The 20,133-nt window shown below is 29.8% G+C and overlaps 4 protein-coding genes across 6 annotated transcripts; 2 read left to right on the plus strand and 2 right to left on the minus strand.

Annotated features, from left to right (window-relative positions):
• Positions 1-34: 34 nt before the first annotated feature.
• LOC124493389 (ADAMTS-like protein 1) lies at positions 35-14,384 on the plus strand. 3 transcript variants are annotated; one of them, XM_075732159.1, is made up of 13 exons: positions 35-86; positions 156-1,065; positions 1,189-3,089; positions 9,575-9,732; positions 9,814-10,144; positions 10,226-10,521; positions 10,728-10,926; positions 11,005-11,075; positions 11,149-11,283; positions 11,344-13,063; positions 13,136-13,288; positions 13,401-13,601; positions 13,689-14,384. In XM_075732159.1, the coding sequence occupies exons 3-13, from the start codon at positions 3,042-3,044 to the stop codon at positions 13,890-13,892; spliced, it is 3,516 nt and encodes a 1,171-aa protein (XP_075588274.1). In that variant the 5' UTR covers positions 35-86; positions 156-1,065; positions 1,189-3,041; the 3' UTR covers positions 13,893-14,384. The 3 variants fall into 3 exon arrangements, with proteins under 3 accessions (XP_075588274.1, XP_046912423.2, XP_075588275.1); XM_047056467.2 differs by lacking the exons at positions 35-86; positions 156-1,065 and having other exon boundaries at positions 1,180-3,089; positions 11,344-11,414; positions 11,487-13,063; XM_075732160.1 differs by lacking the exons at positions 35-86; positions 156-1,065; positions 1,189-3,089 and adding exons at positions 9,091-9,231; positions 9,295-9,454.
• Positions 3,861-7,211, minus strand: LOC124494571 (uncharacterized protein K02A2.6). Its single transcript, XM_075732161.1, has one exon. It carries the CDS (start codon positions 4,987-4,989, stop codon positions 4,027-4,029), a length of 963 nt encoding a protein of 320 aa, XP_075588276.1. The 5' UTR covers positions 4,990-7,211; the 3' UTR covers positions 3,861-4,026.
• LOC124497020 (uncharacterized) lies at positions 3,861-8,107 on the minus strand. The gene has a single exon (XM_047060607.2). The coding sequence runs from the start codon at positions 7,841-7,843 to the stop codon at positions 5,051-5,053; it is 2,793 nt and encodes a 930-aa protein (XP_046916563.2). The 5' UTR covers positions 7,844-8,107; the 3' UTR covers positions 3,861-5,050.
• A 3,424-nt stretch (positions 14,385-17,808) lies between the features above and the next one.
• LOC124493390 (uncharacterized) lies at positions 17,809-19,147 on the plus strand. The gene is made up of 2 exons (XM_047056468.2): positions 17,809-18,071; positions 18,446-19,147. The coding sequence occupies exons 1-2, from the start codon at positions 18,054-18,056 to the stop codon at positions 18,941-18,943; spliced, it is 516 nt and encodes a 171-aa protein (XP_046912424.1). The 5' UTR covers positions 17,809-18,053; the 3' UTR covers positions 18,944-19,147.
• Positions 19,148-20,133: the final 986 nt, after the last annotated feature.

A 20,133-nucleotide genomic window follows, 5' to 3' on the forward strand; every position in this document is an offset into this window, starting at 1 on the left:
TCTTTTGTTTTTTGTTTTCATTTCGTTTTCTTTCTGTTTGTTTATTTGTTTGTTTGTTCATTGGATTTGATTCAGAAGGTTCGAAGGTAAAAACATTTTTTTTTCTCATTCCATTTGATTCTTTCCAACTTACATTATCGTCGTCGTCATCATAGAACCTCTTGGCCGTTGAGATGCCGACCCTACTGATCGTAGATTGGTCGGTCGGTCGATTGTTTGCACAATCAGACACGAACGAACTTCGAACACCAAAACAACACTGGAAAATTTTTCTTTTATTCACTCAATATTTTGGTTTTGTTTGTCTTTTATCATCGGAACCAATGTCGAAAAAAATTGAAGTCCATGTACAACTTGGGTGTACACAACAACAACAACAACAATTAGTTCATATTTGAATCTTTAAACAGTTTTTTTTCTTTTTTGTGGTTACCTTGGAGAATTTTTCTTTTTCATCTGACAAGGCCATCATCATCCACACATACATACCATATACCGGCAACCACAATGAACTTTTATCATCAACAACCATCATCATCATCATCATCATAAATGACTAAAAACCGCGAAAATAACTTGGCTAGTGGCTTGAATAGTGGGAAAAAAAACAGTCAAAGAATCAATCATCAAGAAGCCGAACTCAATTTTTCTCTTTTTTTCGGGTGTTTCGAAAAAAAAAAACATTGTCGAGATCAAGAACAGTTCAAATCAAGTGTTCGATTTTTTTTTCTTCTTTTTTTTGGAAGTTCAAACTCAAAACTAAATTTTCGAATGTTTTATCGACGGATATAAGTGTGTGTGTGATGACGATGATGATGATGATGATGATGATGATGATGATGGACAACAACCACCAACAAAAAACCAATTGTACATCTGCTTTTGTTACCTAGGTTTTTTTCCAGCAGATTTGTTTTTTTTTTCATTTTACTTCTCTTCTCTTCTTCCCAAGAACAAAATGTGCATTATTATCGTTCATTGATCACCATTATTACGATTACGATTAAATCATCGCCAATTTACCAGATTTTTTTTGGTGTGCAATAAATAAATGTCTCTAAATTGGTAACCACTGAAAACAAATATTAGTCGAGGCCATTGTTTTTTTTTTTGTTTTACTTATCGATTCATTTCATTTCTACACATTTATTTTGATTTTTTTTCTGTTTCCATTTCATCATTATATAGATTGATTTATTGTTGTTTTAAATAATGGAAATGAACATCTTTTACTGAAATGCAATGAATGCAAAATGGTGATTGTCGCCATTTTGCATTAAAGTGAATTTTCCATATGTCATATGCTTGTAAAATCCATTATATAAATGTTCTAATTTTTTTTCTTTGTCAGTTTTTTTTTTTAGTTTGAAAATTTAATTTTTCGGGCAATGACATTGTTGTTACCGGAAAGCATTGCAACGACCAACGAAATGATTTCTTAACAAATGTCTTCAACATTTGATGGCAGTGGCGGACATTTATTACATATCGATCGAATCGATCGATCAAATTCAAATGAATGTTATACATCATCATCATCATCATCATCATCACCATCATCAAATCATCACTATTGATAACAACAACAACAACTAAGGGAGGAGAATGTATAATACTTGTCAATAATATTCAAGTGTTTGTGTGTGTGTGTGTGTGTGTGTGTATACATGAATGCGGCAATAATATACGAACAAATGTAATTGTCTAAATGTGAAAATGAATGAATGAATGAAAAACATCAACATTTTGATGCATCAACAACGCATAAGCATATATATCGTATCACAACAACAACAACAACAACAACCGAAAAAAACCAAACCAGTCATTTGTTGTTTTCGGGTCGTGAAAATCCATCTCCATCGTCAACATCATCATCATCATCATCAGTAAGAAGAAAACGACCCGTTCTTTTTTTTCTGTATACAAGAAACAAAGTTTAACTTGGACTCATACAATTGCACAAGTTAATCTATAACCGGGGAAGAACGGCGCAATTCTGACCAACAGCACAAGCAAACAACAAACTATGGAAAAGAATCATACTCCATAGCCTGCATGCTATTTACAACAGAAACCATGCATCAACATTCATTTTTATTTCGCATTGTCGTCTTGCGCGCCTAAAATTTTCATGATTTTGATGTGTGTGTTTTTTTCTGGTTCAAAATGGTGTATTGTGTTTAATTTTGAGATACAAACTCACATCACTCACATACACACAGAGGAATACATCCCATCATTTTTTTCCGATTTTTGTGACCAGCAAACCGAAAACCAGAAAATTTTTTTTCTTGACTTGTCATCGTCATCCGTTCCATTATTATTCTTTTTTTGTTTTGTTTTGTTTTGACAATCATTTCTCCCGGTTTTTTTTTCGTACATCAGAATTTTTTTCCTCTTTTAGTTCCATTTTTTGTATATATTCACAATACACAATATAAATGTCAGGCGCATTTTGGTATCGCTGACGCCCATTCTTCTATTTTCTCAACCCCCTTTCCGTTCTTTTTGACTGGCTCCAATTTCCAAATTTTTTTTTTGTTCAAGTCAAAAAAAATATACAAGTAAAAACGCACACAAACACACACACACACTGGTGGTAGTTCATCACACAACAATATGAGATTGCAATCGAATGATGAAAAACACCATTCACATCTTTTTTCACTTTTTATTACCCATTTTGATATGTTCAATCGTCATAGTCATCGATTGTGAAATTGTTTTTTCATTAAAAAAACATCATTTTGTGACTCATCATCATCATCATGGATATGATATTCCAGTTTTTTGATTAAAAAATATATAAACCATGAATCTTTTTGTTTTCATTCAATTCTAAAATTGTCTTCGATATCATCATCATCATGATATTATCACATCACCATGAGTTTTTTCTAAATCGTTGATATCTTCTGACGATATATCAACAATTTTCTCACCAATTATCAATTTTGATATTCAAAAAAAAAACATCGACAGCAGATAATGTTTTGTATTTGAATCCATTATCATCATAAATCCAAAACAGAAAAAAAATGGAACAAACATATAAATTGCTGATATTTTTCACCATATTCTTTATCGTATGTATCATTTGATTTCAATTTTTTAAATTTTAAACATCATCATCATTCTTTTTTGTGTGTTGTTCTGAAGCACACAAAAAACTAAAAAAAAAAGATTTATTGACGCAAACATACAAACAAACAACGAAACGAAACGAGAAAAAAATCACAACAGCCCGGTCATAAATTAGTGGTGCTGGTGATGGTGGTTATTGTTGATGAGAAATTTTCTCTGAATTAATTATCAAATGATTTTTTTTGCGAGGGTTCAAATTTCTGAAAAAAAATTTATTTTTTCATAGCACCACCACATTTTTAAATTGATTCATCATCACACACGTTATATGTGGATTTTTTTTTTCTTTCACTTTTTGTCCAATCTACATTGACATTTTTTTCATTTACAATATTGTGGACATATTTGGGCCACACACAAACAAACACGTTAATGTTTCTTATCAATCAAAAAAAAAAAAAATTCTTCTGGCTACTAACTAAATAATAACTATGATGATGATATTTGCATTTAGCCATTTTAGTAGTAGTTTTTTCCATTATTTTTTTCTTTTTTCCTTTTTGTTTGTTTGTTCAGTACATACCAGAGCTAGAAATATGGCCAAGAATGGAATTTTGTATACGCATAAAACACACACACACACACACATGATTCTCTCTTTTTGGTTTTTTGTGTGTTATTTACATTCATATAGTGATGAGAAAAAAAAATCCAATGTAATAAACGTTGAAACCGAGAGGATGCACGTTAGGCATAAATTGGACGCAGGAATATTTAATCAACGAATTTTATTTATCATAATATTTTTTAAAGAAACGCGGAGACAATATCAATACAACTAAACTCATCAATCGTACAACAATTGGTGAGCTCTAAAAACAAATCACCTGACTTGAGACCAAGAAGAGAGACATTCATAGACCTCGTTACACCCCTTTTTCAGTCGAGCTCTCTTGGTCTTCCTCTAGATGGAACATTAATTAAATCAGAATCAGTACAATCATTGATGTACAACTTCATTTGATTGTTATGAACAATAAGTTTTTTCTGATTTTGACCTGCTATTTCAAATAACTTAGAGCCTTTTGTTTCTACAATTTTAAACGGTCCGAGCCAAGGCTGATTTTTAACATGTTTTCTTCGGATCAGTACATAATCGTTAATTTTGAATTTTGATTCCAGATCAGATTGATAATTTTTTTTCAAATTCATTTTAGCTTGTGTACGCCAATTAGCTATTCTAATGGGATCTTTTTCAAATAGTTTTTGATCAATTGGATCGGATATATCACATTCGAACTTTTCGTGATTACCATGTAAGAGTTGACTTGGAGTAAATCCTGTGGAAGTATGAATCGTATTATTATATATTTTCAATACTTCATTCAACTTCTTATCCCATTCATCTTGAATTTTCATTGAACGAACAATATTACGAAAAGATCTGAAGAATCTTTCAATTGAACCATTAGTTTGATGCAAATACGGTACTGCAAATTTTTGATGAATATTTTTTTCAGCACAAAATTCATTATATACTGTTGATTCGAAGATTGAACCTCGGTCAGATATTATGTTCTTTGGAATACCACGAGTTTTAAATACTTTATTCAAAAAGAATATTACTTTTTTAGCCGTAGCTGTTTTTGTTGAACACGCTTCCACCCATTTCGATGATAAATCAATACAAGCAATCAAGTACCGATTATTGCGTTTAGATGAATTCATGTCACAAATATCGATAGACCAAGTATCATTAATTTCCAATGACGAATAATCGATTTTGTTATGTCGTAATTTAACTTGATTATCATAATCTTTAGTTTGTTGACAGATTGAGCATGAATTAATCAATGATTTGATTCGTTCTTTTAATTTTGGATGATAATACCGTAATTTCATAAATTCGCTCGTCTTCTGTATACCAACATGACCTAATGAACTATGAATTTGATGAATACGTTCATTTCAATAAATCAATTGGAAGACACAACTTCGATACATCATTTTCTTTTTTATACCATACACTGCCATCCTTCCAAAAAAGTTGTGGATTAGATTCGATTTGATTTTGCAAAGAGTCATCAGATTCTTGAACATCATTCCATGGTTTTGATTGAATAGTGAAGACACGAGATAACGCATCAGCAATGATATTATTTCTACCAGGAATATGTACAACGTCGAAGTCGTATTGTTGTAATCGTAATGCCATACGTCCAAGACTACCAACAGAATCTTTTTTAGTCATCAACCATTGTAAAGGACGATGATCACTTTCAACCAAAAACTTTCGACCATATAAATAATGATTGAAATGTTCGATAGACCACAATAAAGCAGTTGCTTCTTTTTTAATTGTAGCATACCTCAGTTGACAATCGGTAAAAGATTTGGAGGCATATTCAATTACATATTCGTTATTATCTTCATCACGTTGCAATAATACAGCACCCATTCCTTTATCAGATGCATCACATTGAATAACAAAGGATCTCATGATATATGAACAATTCGGATTCGGCATATGTATTACTGGAGATGCACAAAGAATATCACGAATTTTCACAAAAGAATCTTGACATTTGTCAGACCACACAAATTTATTTTGATGTTTCAATTTTTGGAGAGGCAATACCAATGTAGCATAATTTTCAATCATTGAACGGAAATAATTAGATAAACCAATAAATCGTTCAAGATCTTTACGACATTTAGGAACTGGAAAGTTCTTTAATGCTTCAATTTTTTTTATTGATGGTTGAATTTTTCCATCAGATATCGAAAAACCAAGATATTCAACTTGTTCCAATAAGAATTCAGATTTTGCCTTGTTGATTGTAAGATTATATTCTTTGAATAATTTGAAAACAATTTCTAAATGTTTATAATGATCACTTTTTGAAGAAGAATGAATAAGAATATCATCATAATAAATTTTGACGAAATCAAGTTTACCAAAAATTTTTGACATACATCGAATGAAAGTTTGTGGAGCAGAAACGAGACCAAACGGCATTCTTTTAAAATGATACAAATTGTTATTCCATTGAAATGCAGTTTTTTCACGATCTGATTCATTCATTGAAATTTGATAATAACCACTATTCATATCGATTTTTGAAAAATACTTTGAACCACGGAGATCACGAATTATTCGGTCACTTCTAGGTACTGGAAAAGAATCTTTTTTGGTAATTTTATTTAATTCACGGAAATCAATTGCTAATCGGATAGTACCATCAGGTTTTCGTATTGGAACTATCGGATTTTTCCATTCGGATTCAGACTCTTCTATTATGTTTTCATCAATTAGCTTTTTAACAGCAATATCAACATCTTTTTCGATAGCTTCCGGAATTCTATATTGACGAGTTTGAATTGGATGAACATTATCACGTAAAATAATTTTATGTTTGATAACTGATGTTTCACCAAGTTTGTTGAATAAATCATTATATTTTTTCAATAATTTTTCGACATTTTTATCACTATGTGAACTATTAACTGATGATGATGATGTTGTAGAAGAAATCATTTTGATAACACATTGTTCAATATCTTCGTTTTTATCAGAATCAGTAGAAATGATCAAATTATTAAATTGTTGATAATCATGTGAATTTATATCTGTAGATCGCAATATTTTAGTTTGACCTTCGGTTCGACCATTCGAAATTTTAAATAACCCAAAATCAGTAGAAATCTTGAATCTTTTTGAACTAAGAAAGTCGAAACCAATTAGGAAATAATCATTATTATTTGCAACATAAAAATCCCATTTACATTTCACATTTTCAATTTTAATTGTTTCTTTATAAACACCAATAATCGATATCGGATCATTTGTGAATGATACAGCAGATACATTTTTCTCGGAATTAACCAATTTAGATGAATCAATAAGATTTTTTGGAAAAAATGAAATACTACTGCCCGAATCAATAATAGCTAGATGTTTTTTATTTTTGAAATCAATCATAATTTTCATTACCATTCGATCTGATTCGATACTTGAAACTTTTTCTTTTTCAGCTTTATCTTTTTTTTCTTTCTTCTTTTTTGAATAACAAGCATCAGTATTATGATTAGTTTTTTTACAGTACTCACAAAATTTATTTGATTTCTTGTTGTTATTTTTATTATTGTTATTATTAGACGATGACGATGGTTTTTGAAATGAATTTTCGTTACGATTATAATGACACTTTGATGCATTTTCAAAAGCTTCAGCTTTAGCCAGAACATCATTTGCTGTTCTTGGGAGCTCAGATAACGCTATAATTTTTTCACGTAACTTCAAATCTAATGCAGCCATGAAATGATTTCGAACCAATTGTGTCTTATTTAATTTCGCGAAATTAGGATAAACCCGTTCAACACATGTAGTTGTTCTTTGAAGAAGTTTACTTAATGATTCGTTTCTATCTCTTTGAATGAACATTAGTTTCATAATATTTGCAACCATATTATGTTTGAATTTTTCTTCGAAAGCTCGTTTAATTTTGGAAAATGATTTTTGATCTGATTCGGTTAAATCTTCAAATAATTGTAAAGCTTCCGAATCTGCACGAAGCATAGCTTGAAAAATATCAGCACTTCGACAATCAGTCCAATTATTAGCCTTCGCAATTCTACTAAATTCATTTAGATAGCTTTCAATTTTGTCATCTTTTTCCATACGAGAAGGACGAACCACCCACTTGTCTGGATCATTTGATTGATTAGTAGTATTTGTTTGAATATTTTCGGCCATTCTTTAAATACGAAAAACAAATCGGTTGTTTAATAGAAATTAGCTACCACCATGTAATAAACGTTGAAACCGAGAGGATGCACGTTAGGCATAAATTGGACGCAGGAATATTTAATCAACGAATTTTATTTATCATAATATTTTTTAAAGAAACGCGGAGACAATATCAATACAACTAAACTCATCAATCGTACAACAATTGGTGAGCTCTAAAAACAAATCACCTGACTTGAGACCAAGAAGAGAGACATTCATAGACCTCGTTACACCAATGATTTTGCCAGAATTTTGAAAATCTATATCGAAATACAAACAATGATATGTGGTCCGGTCTATCAAGAATCGAATGGGAATTTTTTTTCGAAGAAGAAAAAGAATTTTGACAATCATTGAACCAAAAATCGGTAAATCTTCTTTATACCTTCAATTTTGATTTGAAATAATCAAAACATCTGTTTTATAATCATCATCTACCCTGTTTACCTACACGCGCTAGAGAGGCCTTTTTTTTGGTTTGACAGTAATAATAATAAGTGTGTGTGTGTGTAAGTGTAGATTTCGTGACTTGAACATCTTATTTTATAATTGGATTTCTTTTTTTTCTTGATAATTTAATCACACAGAAAATAAATATCATTCCCATCGTGCACACATATACATCATTGGGTCGTGGTTGGATCTGATTTACAATCATCAATGAGTTTAATTTCTGATGTTATCAATTATTCATATAAATAATGATCATTTGAAGGGTGATTTTTGGATGATTTGAATTTTTTTCCTTTTTACGATCCGAATGTGAATGAATGGAATTTTTATCTTATGAATTGAATCTCACCGAACATTTGATTTATTACCTTTTTTTGCATCCAAAAAAAAAAAAAATCGCCAATCGAAAATTAGATCAAAGATATGCACAAAAAAAATAAAATAACGAAAGTTCGTGTCATTCAAACATGCATTCATCATAAATAATAAAAACATTTTTTTTTTCACATCAATCGATTCTTTTTCGACATTTTTTTGTTTTCATTTCATTTTCTGATGATCACGATTCTTTAAATTCTTGCTGATTGTTTGTTTGTTTGTTGTTGTTGTTGTTATTATTATAAACAAAATGTTTTATTTTTCTTTCTGCGTAAAGTTTGTCAAAAAAAAAAACATCAAGACTAAATACACATAAACATACTATAATAGTCATTGAGAACATCATCATGTGAAATGAAATTTTTTTTTTTTTTTTTAGTTTACATTTTCTGTGCATATATACACAGAATGAATTTTGATGATGATTTGGTATTGTTTTTGTTTCGATTCTTGGCTCATCATTTCCTAAATTTTATTTTATGTTTGTTTATTTTTTTGTTCTCTTAAAATTGTAAAGCAAAGTATGTTTTTCCTTGCATGGATTTTGATTCTGAATTTGATTTTTGGTCTTGTTTTTTTTCAAGGAAAAAGAATAGTAATAAGACATATACACATTGATTCTGATTCCATGATTTTCATTGATGATTGAATGAAATTTGTTTATTTGCACATTTGTAAATATCAACCATATTTATATTTCTGATTTATTATTATCAACCATTTACCATTGATGAACGAAAATAGGTCATTATTTAATATTTCATTATCATACACACACAATGATGATGATGATGATTTACATTTATTTATAGTTTCCGATTTGATTCAATCTTATGATTATTTTCCATTTCTATTGTTGTTTAGTTATTATTTCTGATAAATATTGATCATTATTGCCTTAATGTATTACCATCATCCAATGATAAACATATTGTTAATAATAATGCTGATGATGGTGCCAAGAATATTCCATCATCATTAAATGAATGGTCACAATGGTCATCTTGGTCTCCTTGTTCCAGGTATATATGGAATTGATTTTGTTTAATTTTGAGAATTTTCGTTTTCTTTTCATTTTTTTTTTTTTTTTTTTGACAAAACAGAATCTGTGATGGAGGCATAACTACCTCAGTACGTAAATGTTTGTCTCGTTCTGGTTGTAATAATGGCCAATATAAACGTCATAAATTATGTAATATGCAGCCATGTATAATTAAAACAAATTTTCGTCAAACACAATGTTCGGCATTCAATAATAAACCATACAGAGATCGTTATTATGAATGGTTAGCATTTATTGATCCTACCGATCCGTGTAGTCTGACTTGTAAAGCAAATAAATTGAATTTTGTTGCCAAACTATCACCATTTATAACTGATGGTACTAGATGTACTCCGGATTCATTGGATGTATGTGTGGCCGGCAAATGTTTGGTAAGATTTTTTTTTTTTTTTTTTTTTTTGGTTTCAGTATTTTTTTTCTTCATATTACACATCTATTTTCGCGTCAAACAGAGCGTTGGCTGTGATCTTCAATTGGGATCAGCGAAAAAAATCGATAATTGTGGTGTATGTGGTGGTGATGGTTCATCATGTAAAAATCATTCATATCGATGGTCACATCGATTCGAAACCAATTGTTCCACCATATGTTTATCCGATCAGCTTTCTCAATTTCGTACATCATCTGTCGTGTGTGTGGATGCCAATGGATCCAACAATCAGCTTGTCGATGATCTATTCTGCCCAATGGATGAACGACCAAATCCGATAACATCACCATGTGAACCAAGTGAACATTGTAAATTTAGGTAAATTATTTTGTCCAACAAAATCGATACATTGACCTTGTAGTGGCGTGATATCGTCATCAATTATTAACCCCAATTCGAACAGATGAGTTGAGTGTAAATGTGCTTTGGAGTTTAGTTGAATAAACGTAGTCAATAAATACACTATAACCTTTATTTTTTGTTAATCTCTCTCACAATCCATTTTTTTCAACAAAAAAATATAGATGGGTAGCCGAAGAATGGTCAAAATGTTCGCAAAGTTTAGGTTATCAAACACGTGCCATTTATTGTGTACTTAGTATTAATCATAATGTAAAAATTGATGAAAAACAATGTGAAAAAATTGGTTTAAAACGTCCGGAAACAGAAAGAAAATGTAATCAAGAAGAATGTCCCCAATGGTATGAAGGACCTTGGTCATCGGTATGTTGTTGTTGTTGTTTAAAAAAATCTGCATCAATTGATTAATTAATGGCTTTGTTATTTATTATAAAAATACAGTGTTCTGAAACATGTGGTAATGGCATCCAACGGCGTCTTGTTGTATGCAAGGATAATCAAGGATCGCCAAGGTTAATTAACGTGGTTTCTTTTCTATTATTTTGTTAATCTGTTGAGTTTATTTTCACTATTTTCATTCTTTAGTGATAAATGTGATTGGCAACTAAAACCATTGGATAGCCGTAATTGTTCGGATATAACGGATTGTCTGAATGGCCAATCAAATTCACAAGAAGATTCTCCAAATATGATTATTGATTCGATGACAAATGAGCCAAGGTACAACATGCAATTGATTCAATCGATTTTTTTCAAAACTTTTTTTTCTCAATCAATTAGCTATGATATTGGCCCATGGTCATCATGTAATGTAACTTGTGGGATTGGTTACAAAAAACGTAACGTTAAATGTAAAATTTATCTTGAATTTTCTCAAACATTTGCTACAATACCATTTAATCAATGTTCTGGGCCAAAACCAGCTGATTTGCAAATTTGTTATGGATATGATTGTCATATGGATGGAACGAATTCACTGCAGAAATATAATCATCATTCTAGTATTGAACACGAGAATAATTTTGAAATTGAAAATGAAAAATTTCAATGGAAAATCACTGGTTTTACTAAATGTTCGGCAAATTGTCTTGGCGGTATACAAGAATCAATTATTGATTGTATTCGAATTGGTGATAATCAACGAATGCCTACTGAACTCTGTCCATTGGAATTGAAACCTGAAACTTATACACGAATATGTAATGATCAACCGTGTGTACCACGTTGGAATCTAAGTGAATTTGGTGATTGTTCAAAAAAATGTGGTGAAGGTGGTTATCAAACCAGAATCGTCATCTGCATACATGAAGTAGCTAGAGGTAAAAAAAATTTTGTTATCTTACCGGATAATGAATGTGAACCGCCTAAACCTAAAACTGAACGGAAATGCAATCAAATCGATTGTCATCCCCGGTGGGATATACAACACTGGCAAAAATGCTCACGTGAATGTGGTGGTGGTTTGAAAAAACGAAATATTTATTGTGTCAAGGATTTTGTTATTGGTGGCTTGCAAAATATTTCTCTGGTTGAATGTTCAATGATGAAAAAACCAAAAATATCAAAACAATGCAATCTAAAACCATGTCGAACATCAGCTACTTCTACTACAACACTGACCGGTGAAATGGTACGAAAATCCAAAAGAAATCATTATAATGGAATATATCCAATGATTCGATTGCAAGATCATCAAATACAATATAAACATGTGTTCAAAGTACAAGGCCAAGTGACCATCCGTGAAGGATCAAGAATTAAACTTTTATGTCCAATGACTATTCAAACAACCGGAATAATACCGAAATGGCTTAAAGGTCATGACCGTATCCGACCAGAACGTAAACGTTATATAATGATGGATAATTTTCTTAAAATTCGTAATGTAAAATCCAATGATACAGGTGTTTATAAATGTATCTATAATCAATATGAAAAAAAGGATCAAGATGATGATGATGATGATGGTGAGGACATTATACAGCATTCAATGTTTTTACATGTTGTTCCACTGAAATCGGCAATAATGTTGGATAATAATGAAATTATGAATGATCAACACTCAACAACAACAACAACAACAACGACGACAACAGAAGTTAATAATTATTATCAAAATGAATTGGATATGTCACAGGAAATGGAAAAATATTCACTAAAAAGTGAAACAACTAAAAGAACAAAATATCTATTGAAAGATGATGATGAAATTGTGGATAATGATGATCGAATAAAATCTATACGACCTGATAGACTTGGTGGTATTCAGGAACTAATTGCAAAGTTTGGAAAACCGAATAAAAAATCTCATCAAATACCATCATTAGTGGATAGTTCAAGTGAAATTATCGATGAAAAACAACATCAGCAGCAGCAACAGCAGCAACAACAACAACAACAAGTGGAAATAAGCCAATTGCCAAAGCTACAAGGCCAATTTAATTGGATTACAACATCCTGGTCTAATTGTACTATACCTTGCGGTGGATTTGGATTCAAAGTAATTAATCAAAAAAAAAACATTTTTTTCTCATTCGTCTGACCAATGGTTTTTCATGATATTTTTTTTCAGATACGACATAGTCAATGTTATGTACGATTAGGTAATATGACCCGTAAAGTGAATGATTCATATTGTATTGAAATGGGCATGGCTAAACCAAAAACATTTGAAACATGTGGACTGGAAACATGTTCATATTGGAGTGTTGGACAATGGTCTGAGGTGAGGCCAAAAGATTGAATAATTCTTGTTATTTTTTTAATGGAAAATTCATTAAATTTTTTCTTTAATCATAATTAATAATTACACATACACACACAAACTTTTGCCACAGTGTCAAGGTTGTATAGACATACATAAAGGACTGCAATGGCGTAATGTTGAATGCCATCATCATAATGGTACAATCATTGTGGATGAATCCGTTTGTTATCAATGGAACGATAAACCAGTTAATCGTCAAGAATGTTATCATCATTTGAATTGTATACCAATGTGGAAAATTTTCAAAACAAAAATCAAACAATCAATAAAAGTTTGTTTTTCTTGTTTGTTTCAAATTGTTTTTTTTTGTTTATAATTAATGTTTCAATTTTTTATTTTCATTTCTTCGATAATCTAGTGTCAAAATACTAATGATCATTGTGAGAATGATGTTGATTTGAATGGAAACGACGAAAATAATAATAACGATGATGATGATGATGATGGTGATTCGAGGACAAAATTATTATCAATTCATTGTGTTTGGAATGATCAAATGCTTCAGGATCAACCTATTGATGAAAGTTATTGTGATGGATTAATTAAACCAACAACAAACTAACAAAAACAACTGATAATGATTATAATTGATGAATGTTGATGATGTCGCCACAATCGATCCATTGTAATGAATTTTTTATTTTTATTTTGCTTAGTTTTGTCAACAACAACAAAAAAAAATTGAGACACTACACATGTATATTATTAATGATGTCATCAATGACTGTATTCAACAACAATGACCACCACCACGCAATTCATTTCATATTTTTCATTTTGTTCATTATCACCATCATCATCGTCAACAATGTTGTTATGGTTTGTTTACGTTTTGTTTTTTTTTTCATTTTGTTACTTATATAATTATTGATGTCCACACTTGATTAGTGAAAAAAAATGTTACTTAACTCACACACACACACACACACACACACACAAATGCACACGCACGCACTAAAAGCATGTGTATAGTATTTATCTGATTACCATTTGTCCGGCATTAATTCTTATTTGTCCAGTTGATTTGTGAATAAAAAAAAATTTGCCCATTTTATTCGAATTTTTTTTCATATTGAAACTTTCAATCCATGAAGAAAAAAAAATTGAAAAATCTAAATTCAGAACATCTTGATAATCATCGTAATGTACGATGATGACAAATATAGATGGACAAGCAAAAAAAAACAAACAAGTTTTGACACCATCATCAGACACATTTTCAATTTTTACAAAAATTGAAAATTTTTAATTTTAAGATAATTTAATTTTTCAAAATAATCAAATTGCTTGATTGAATTAAGAAATAAATGAATCAAGATGATCATGGTCTTGATAATGATTTTTAATTTTGTTGTTTAATCATCATCATCATCATCATCATCATTTATATCATTTGTCATTTATTATTGGTTATTTGCATACATAATCAACAAAAAAAAAAAACAGAAAATTAATCGAAACATATCCGATACGTTTGTTTTTCTCATCCTCTTTCCCGTTTTCATCACACACATCTCTTTAATTAGATTTGATGCAAGTTTACAGAACATGGGAAAATCTAGTTCTCTAAATCTGTCATATATCGATTTATAATCAAACAGAAAAAAAAACGATTTATATTTTACCACTGTGTGTGTATGAGTACTCGGGTGCATTTGAATTTTTCTCCCCACACATATACACAAAAAAGTTTAAATTACATTTTTCTATCATCTTTTTATTTTCAATCCATGTATCCATGTATTTTTTTTTATTTTTCTTAAACATCCATCGTCCACATTCTCACATCATCGATGAGATATGAGACACAGGTTTTCTAGCCATTTTACGTTTACATTTTTTTTTTTTTTTTTTTTGATTTCATTTGATTATAATTAAAATATACAAACAATTTGATTGGATTTGATTGAATTTTTTCGAAAATGAAAATTCATCAAAGGATTTACAAATTTTTCTTTCGTTTCTTATTTCTTATGTTCCATTTTCTTATCATCGACAAAAATTTTCATATGGATGAAAATGAAAAAAAAACTGCGGAAAGCCTCGTCGTTTTACTCTTTCAATGGATTTGTCAATGGTGAATTTTGGCAGGAAAAAAAAATCTTCGTGTGTGTGTGTGTTTGTTATGTCTCTATACACACGATATATATGTTGATGATGATGACGACATTTGATGAAACTTGAAATCTTAAATCTTCAAATGCCTTACAGGCAAGCTTGCTTTTTTTCCAAGTATCGAGGAGAGATCTAGTTTTAAAACAATTTTTGTTGTTGTTGTTGTTGTTTTTAATCAAACACACACACATTAATATATTATTCAAAGTGTTCGATTTTGATTTTTGTTTTTTCTCATTATCATTTGATGGATTTGATCAGAATGATCGAAATTTTTTTCTTTCTTTTTTGTCGTTTATTTCCTAATTTGTAATAATATTTTAAGGCAAAAAAAACGACTCTAATTCTGAAGCGATCAATCATGACACACACATGAAGTATTCAAAGGATTTTTTTTTCTTTTTGTTTTTTTTTCATTCATCTTGATAAATGTCTGAATGGATTAAGTTGAAAAAATTTTTTCTGATTGAAAATTTTTTTAGTTTTTTTTCATCTTGTCTGGTTTGATTATAATCAAACAAACAAACAAAAAAATCTTTGAATCCAAAGAATGAATTGTTTCTATGTGACATAATTTGGTGGTGTTTATATAAAACACAAAACGTCTAGATGATGATGATGATGATAATTTAAAGATTGGCGTCTGCGAAAAAAAAAAACAAATGCAGACTAGCTGGTGATTCAAGGTTGTTTGTTTGATTTTTTTTTATGATTTCATTTTCACTTTGCTGGACCATCACCATAAATGAGATAATCATCATCATCATCATCATTTTTATTTATAACGATGCAAATGTCAGACTGCAAAAATTAACAAAAAAAAAATCAAGATGAAAGTCATCATTCAGAGGTTCGTAAATGCGTTGTCGTTGTGATGGTTTTGCGAATAAAAATTTTATTCCATTACATTCATTGTCATCCAAATCATCAAAACCTTTGTATATGTTTGTCCTCGAATCAAATCGTTGATTGATTTGAATGGCAAAAAGTAAAATTCGATTTTGATTTCGTTTTTTTTTATTTCTCCCATATGATGATGATTGATGATAAAATCGATTGAAATGAAAATTTTGTTTCAATTCAAAATACAAAATTACAGATCATTCGTTTTGATAAATAATGATTATTAGAAAGAAATTAAAGCAAAAAAAAAATCCAAAGAATTTTTCAGCAAAAAAACCAATTCAAAACATTAAGATAATAATTTCAAAGATGAAGAAAATTTTCCAAAGTTGAAAACAAAAAAAAAATTTTCAATTGATAACGATGATCATTCGATACAATCGATAGTTTATGAATCAAGAATTTGACGACTATTTTTTTCCATTATATTGAAAAGGGTTTTCGAACTTTTGGATTTTTTTTTTGTTTTTGTTTTTGTTTTTCTCAACCATAATGATGATGATCACCAATGGCAATGAAGAAAATTTTTCATTTCTTCACACACAACAACAACAACAACAACAATGTTTTTCAAAAACAAAAATTGATTCTGATTGATTTTGATAAACGGTATGTTTTTTTGTTTTTTTCTATTTTTTTTTTATCATTTTTCATCCCAAAATTTAAAATGATTATATAGAAAATCAATGGAAAAATAATCAGAGCATTCATGATGATGCTCATAATCAAATCAATCAAAGAAAAACGCTCACCACTACGTGACCACAACCACCACCACAACATTTTTTTTTCTTCAAATGTTTTTGATCTGATCTCCATATTTGTATCTATCATTGTGGTAAAATAAAATGACCATGATGAATGTGATAATGAAAACGAAAACGAAACATTTTGCATATATACGAACAAACAAACAAACAAAAAAAATGTATGTGTATGAATCGCGAATCATCAAACGATAAAAATGGATCATGAATCAAAATGAACGACATAACATGGGGTGGCCATGCTTCGTTTTGAAAATGTGGACACAGCATATGAAAAAAAAATAAAACAAAGAAAAAAACTTGTTGCAATCACATTTATTTGGGGAAAAAATGTGTGACTGCGTGTGTGTGTGTAAACGTGTTCCAACAAGGTATTTTGTTCATAATATTCATATAAATAATGATCTGAAACCATTTCCATTCTATCCATTCATTCAATTCAATGATGACGACAATGATAAAATCCATTAATTATGATGAATGAATGAATGAATGGACTACGTGTATTCTTAAATGATACGATATGTGTTTGCTTCTAAAGGTGAAAATGAATGATTTTTGGCGTGTCTTAAATCTTCAATGGTGGTGGTGGTGGTTGTGGTATGTTTTTATCTGTATATGTAATAGAGGTATTGATTTTCTAATCGAATTTTTGTTATTTTTTTTTGTTGTTTTGTTTTCTCAACAGGCTAAATTTTGTTATTTTTTCCGTGGAATAAAAAAAATATAAAAACATCGATTGTGGATTTGGAATCATTTTCTTGTCATTTCGGTTGTTGGAATTGTGTGTGCTGCTGCTGCTTCTGCATTGTGTTTGCTGTGCTGTGCTTGTCTGTCTTTTTTTTGTCATCGAAACAAAAAAAAATCGTGTGTGTGATTTCCGGTTTTCGTTTTGTTCTGTTTATTTTTTTTTATTTTGCGTGAATCATAAACCAATCATGAATATCAATAATATGGTATGTTTTTTCTGTGTATGTGATGAATCATCAAATGAAATTTCCGACTGTCAAAAAAAAAAATTTGGATTTTTTTCAAGCAAAAAAAAACTGAATTTTTAATTTTTTTCCAATGAAATTTCATTTTTTTTTTGTTGTTGTTGCCTATATTTCAATGTCTTTCTTTTTGTTGTTTCTGTTTTTTTTTGACTTTGATGAATTTTTTTTTTCATAGATTTATAAATATAACTATAAATAATTAATTTTCAAAATTATGCTAATGAATTTTCTTTCTTTTTCTTTTTGTTTTTTTTTTATGTTTTTTGTTTCATTTTCATTTGAAATCAATTAATTAATTAATTAATTGAATTCTCAATCATCATCATCATCATTAGTTATTTGCCATAATGTTATTATTGTTTATGCCATTGGCAATGGCACAGCCACCACCACCAGTATTACAACGGGATCCGCATTCAATTACATTGCATGAATTATTAGTATCACACGGCATTCAAAATGGACAAATGGCATTGGTTATGGTTGCACCACTTAATGCTGAACAAGCATTACAAGCTAGTGCTGGTACCTTACAAAATCAATTGGTAAATCGTCCATTATTGGTACAATCACCAGCACAAGAAGTGAATGTTCATTATCGTTCACAATCGGCACCATTGAATGTACAACATACACATATTCCAGCACCAAAACCAGAATTGCAACTATCTCGTTCGGAAGAAGAGCCACATAAATTGGTACACGAAATTGTTAGGCCAGTCATACAGGAAGTACGTGAAATTATTCAACCATATCGTCGTATCATACAGGAAATTCGTCCAGTACAAGAAGAATTGGTACAGAAAATTGCTAAAAATTCTAATGTTCATTAGAAACGATGAAAAATAAAGAATGGCCAAATCAATCAATCAACATCAATTTTCAAACCGGAAATGGAATTTTATTTGGAATCAATTTTTTTTCAATATATATCTCTTTTTCTCCACTTACATCGACCAACCGGAGGGAACAAATTATCATTTTTTTTCCTTCTCATTTTGTTAATGAATAAAAATGAATCTATTTGATCCGATAAACAATGTTGCGAAATGTTTTGGCCAATTAATTTTTTTGTTTTTTTTCTGATTATTAATTGGATCAATTTTTCTGTTTTTGTTTTTTCGTCAGGTGCAATCAAACTATTGATTGACCAAAGAAGGAAAGAAAATCATATCATCAATTTTTAATAATCGATTGTTAATAATCGATCAATCAACGAATTTAACGAATTTTTTTGGCCAGAAAAAAATGTATCAATTTTTTTTCTTCCTCCTAAATTGGATGATGATGATGATGAATGATTGGATGGATAAAAAGGTGTGTTCGTGTGTTTGTTTGTTTGTTTGTAACTAAGCTCAGTTGGCTGTCAACGTTAATGATGATGATTGACAATTGTCGGATTTTTTTTCTGATGTTTTTGAAAAACAAGATGTGATTATCACACAAACATATTGCTTCTGGTCAGTATTCAACAGCAGGAAAAACAATTATTTCTATTTATTGATTGATTGATTGATCGATCTGGATAAATGTTGAAAATATGCGAATATCTAGGATGAATAAATTGTTTGTAACTTCCATTTTTGAATGAAAGGGAAAGTTGTGGTGAAAATGGGTAACATCAATGAAGAATGGCCACACATTCGGTTTCAAATATCCGCCGTAAGCGCCAAAAAAAAATTATGATAATGATGAATAAAATATTTCCAATTTCCATGCATTTCAAGGTATTTTCATTGTTCTTTATGTGTGCAGATATATATGATTTATCTTGACAACGACAATAGATCAATTTTTTTCCCCAATATCCAATGTCCATTATATATTAATATTAATTTATTAATAATGAGAAGTATTGTATTTTGATTATCTTTTTGTATCTGGATTATTAAAACATCTGATCAATGTTAATTCAATGATAATTTTGATCTAGTCTAAAAAAACAAAAGATAACAAAAAAAACGAGAAACGACCATTGTCATTATCATTATTATTTCCATGTTACTTTCAATAATCAGAAAAA

This window comes from Dermatophagoides farinae, chromosome 6, assembly GCF_024713945.1.
Source record: "Dermatophagoides farinae isolate YC_2012a chromosome 6, ASM2471394v1, whole genome shotgun sequence".
Lineage (NCBI taxonomy): Eukaryota > Metazoa > Arthropoda > Arachnida > Sarcoptiformes > Pyroglyphidae > Dermatophagoides > Dermatophagoides farinae.

What these genes read in the sequence shown, in the direction of transcription:
- LOC124493389 (XM_075732159.1), top strand. Translation starts at nt 3,042, where the DNA reads ATGGAACAAACATATAAATTGCTGATATTTTTCACCATATTCTTTATC. An exon ending in TTTTCACCATATTCTTTATC is followed by an intron (nt 3,090 to 9,574) that starts GTATGTATCATT and finishes ATTGTTGTTTAG; the next exon opens with TTATTATTTCTGATAAATAT. An exon ending in ATGAAGGACCTTGGTCATCG is followed by an intron (nt 10,927 to 11,004) that starts GTATGTTGTTGT and finishes ATAAAAATACAG; the next exon opens with TGTTCTGAAACATGTGGTAA.
- LOC124494571 (XM_075732161.1), bottom strand. Translation starts at nt 4,989, where the DNA reads ATGAAATTACGGTATTATCATCCAAAATTAAAAGAACGAATCAAATCA.
- LOC124497020 (XM_047060607.2), bottom strand. Translation starts at nt 7,843, where the DNA reads ATGGCCGAAAATATTCAAACAAATACTACTAATCAATCAAATGATCCA.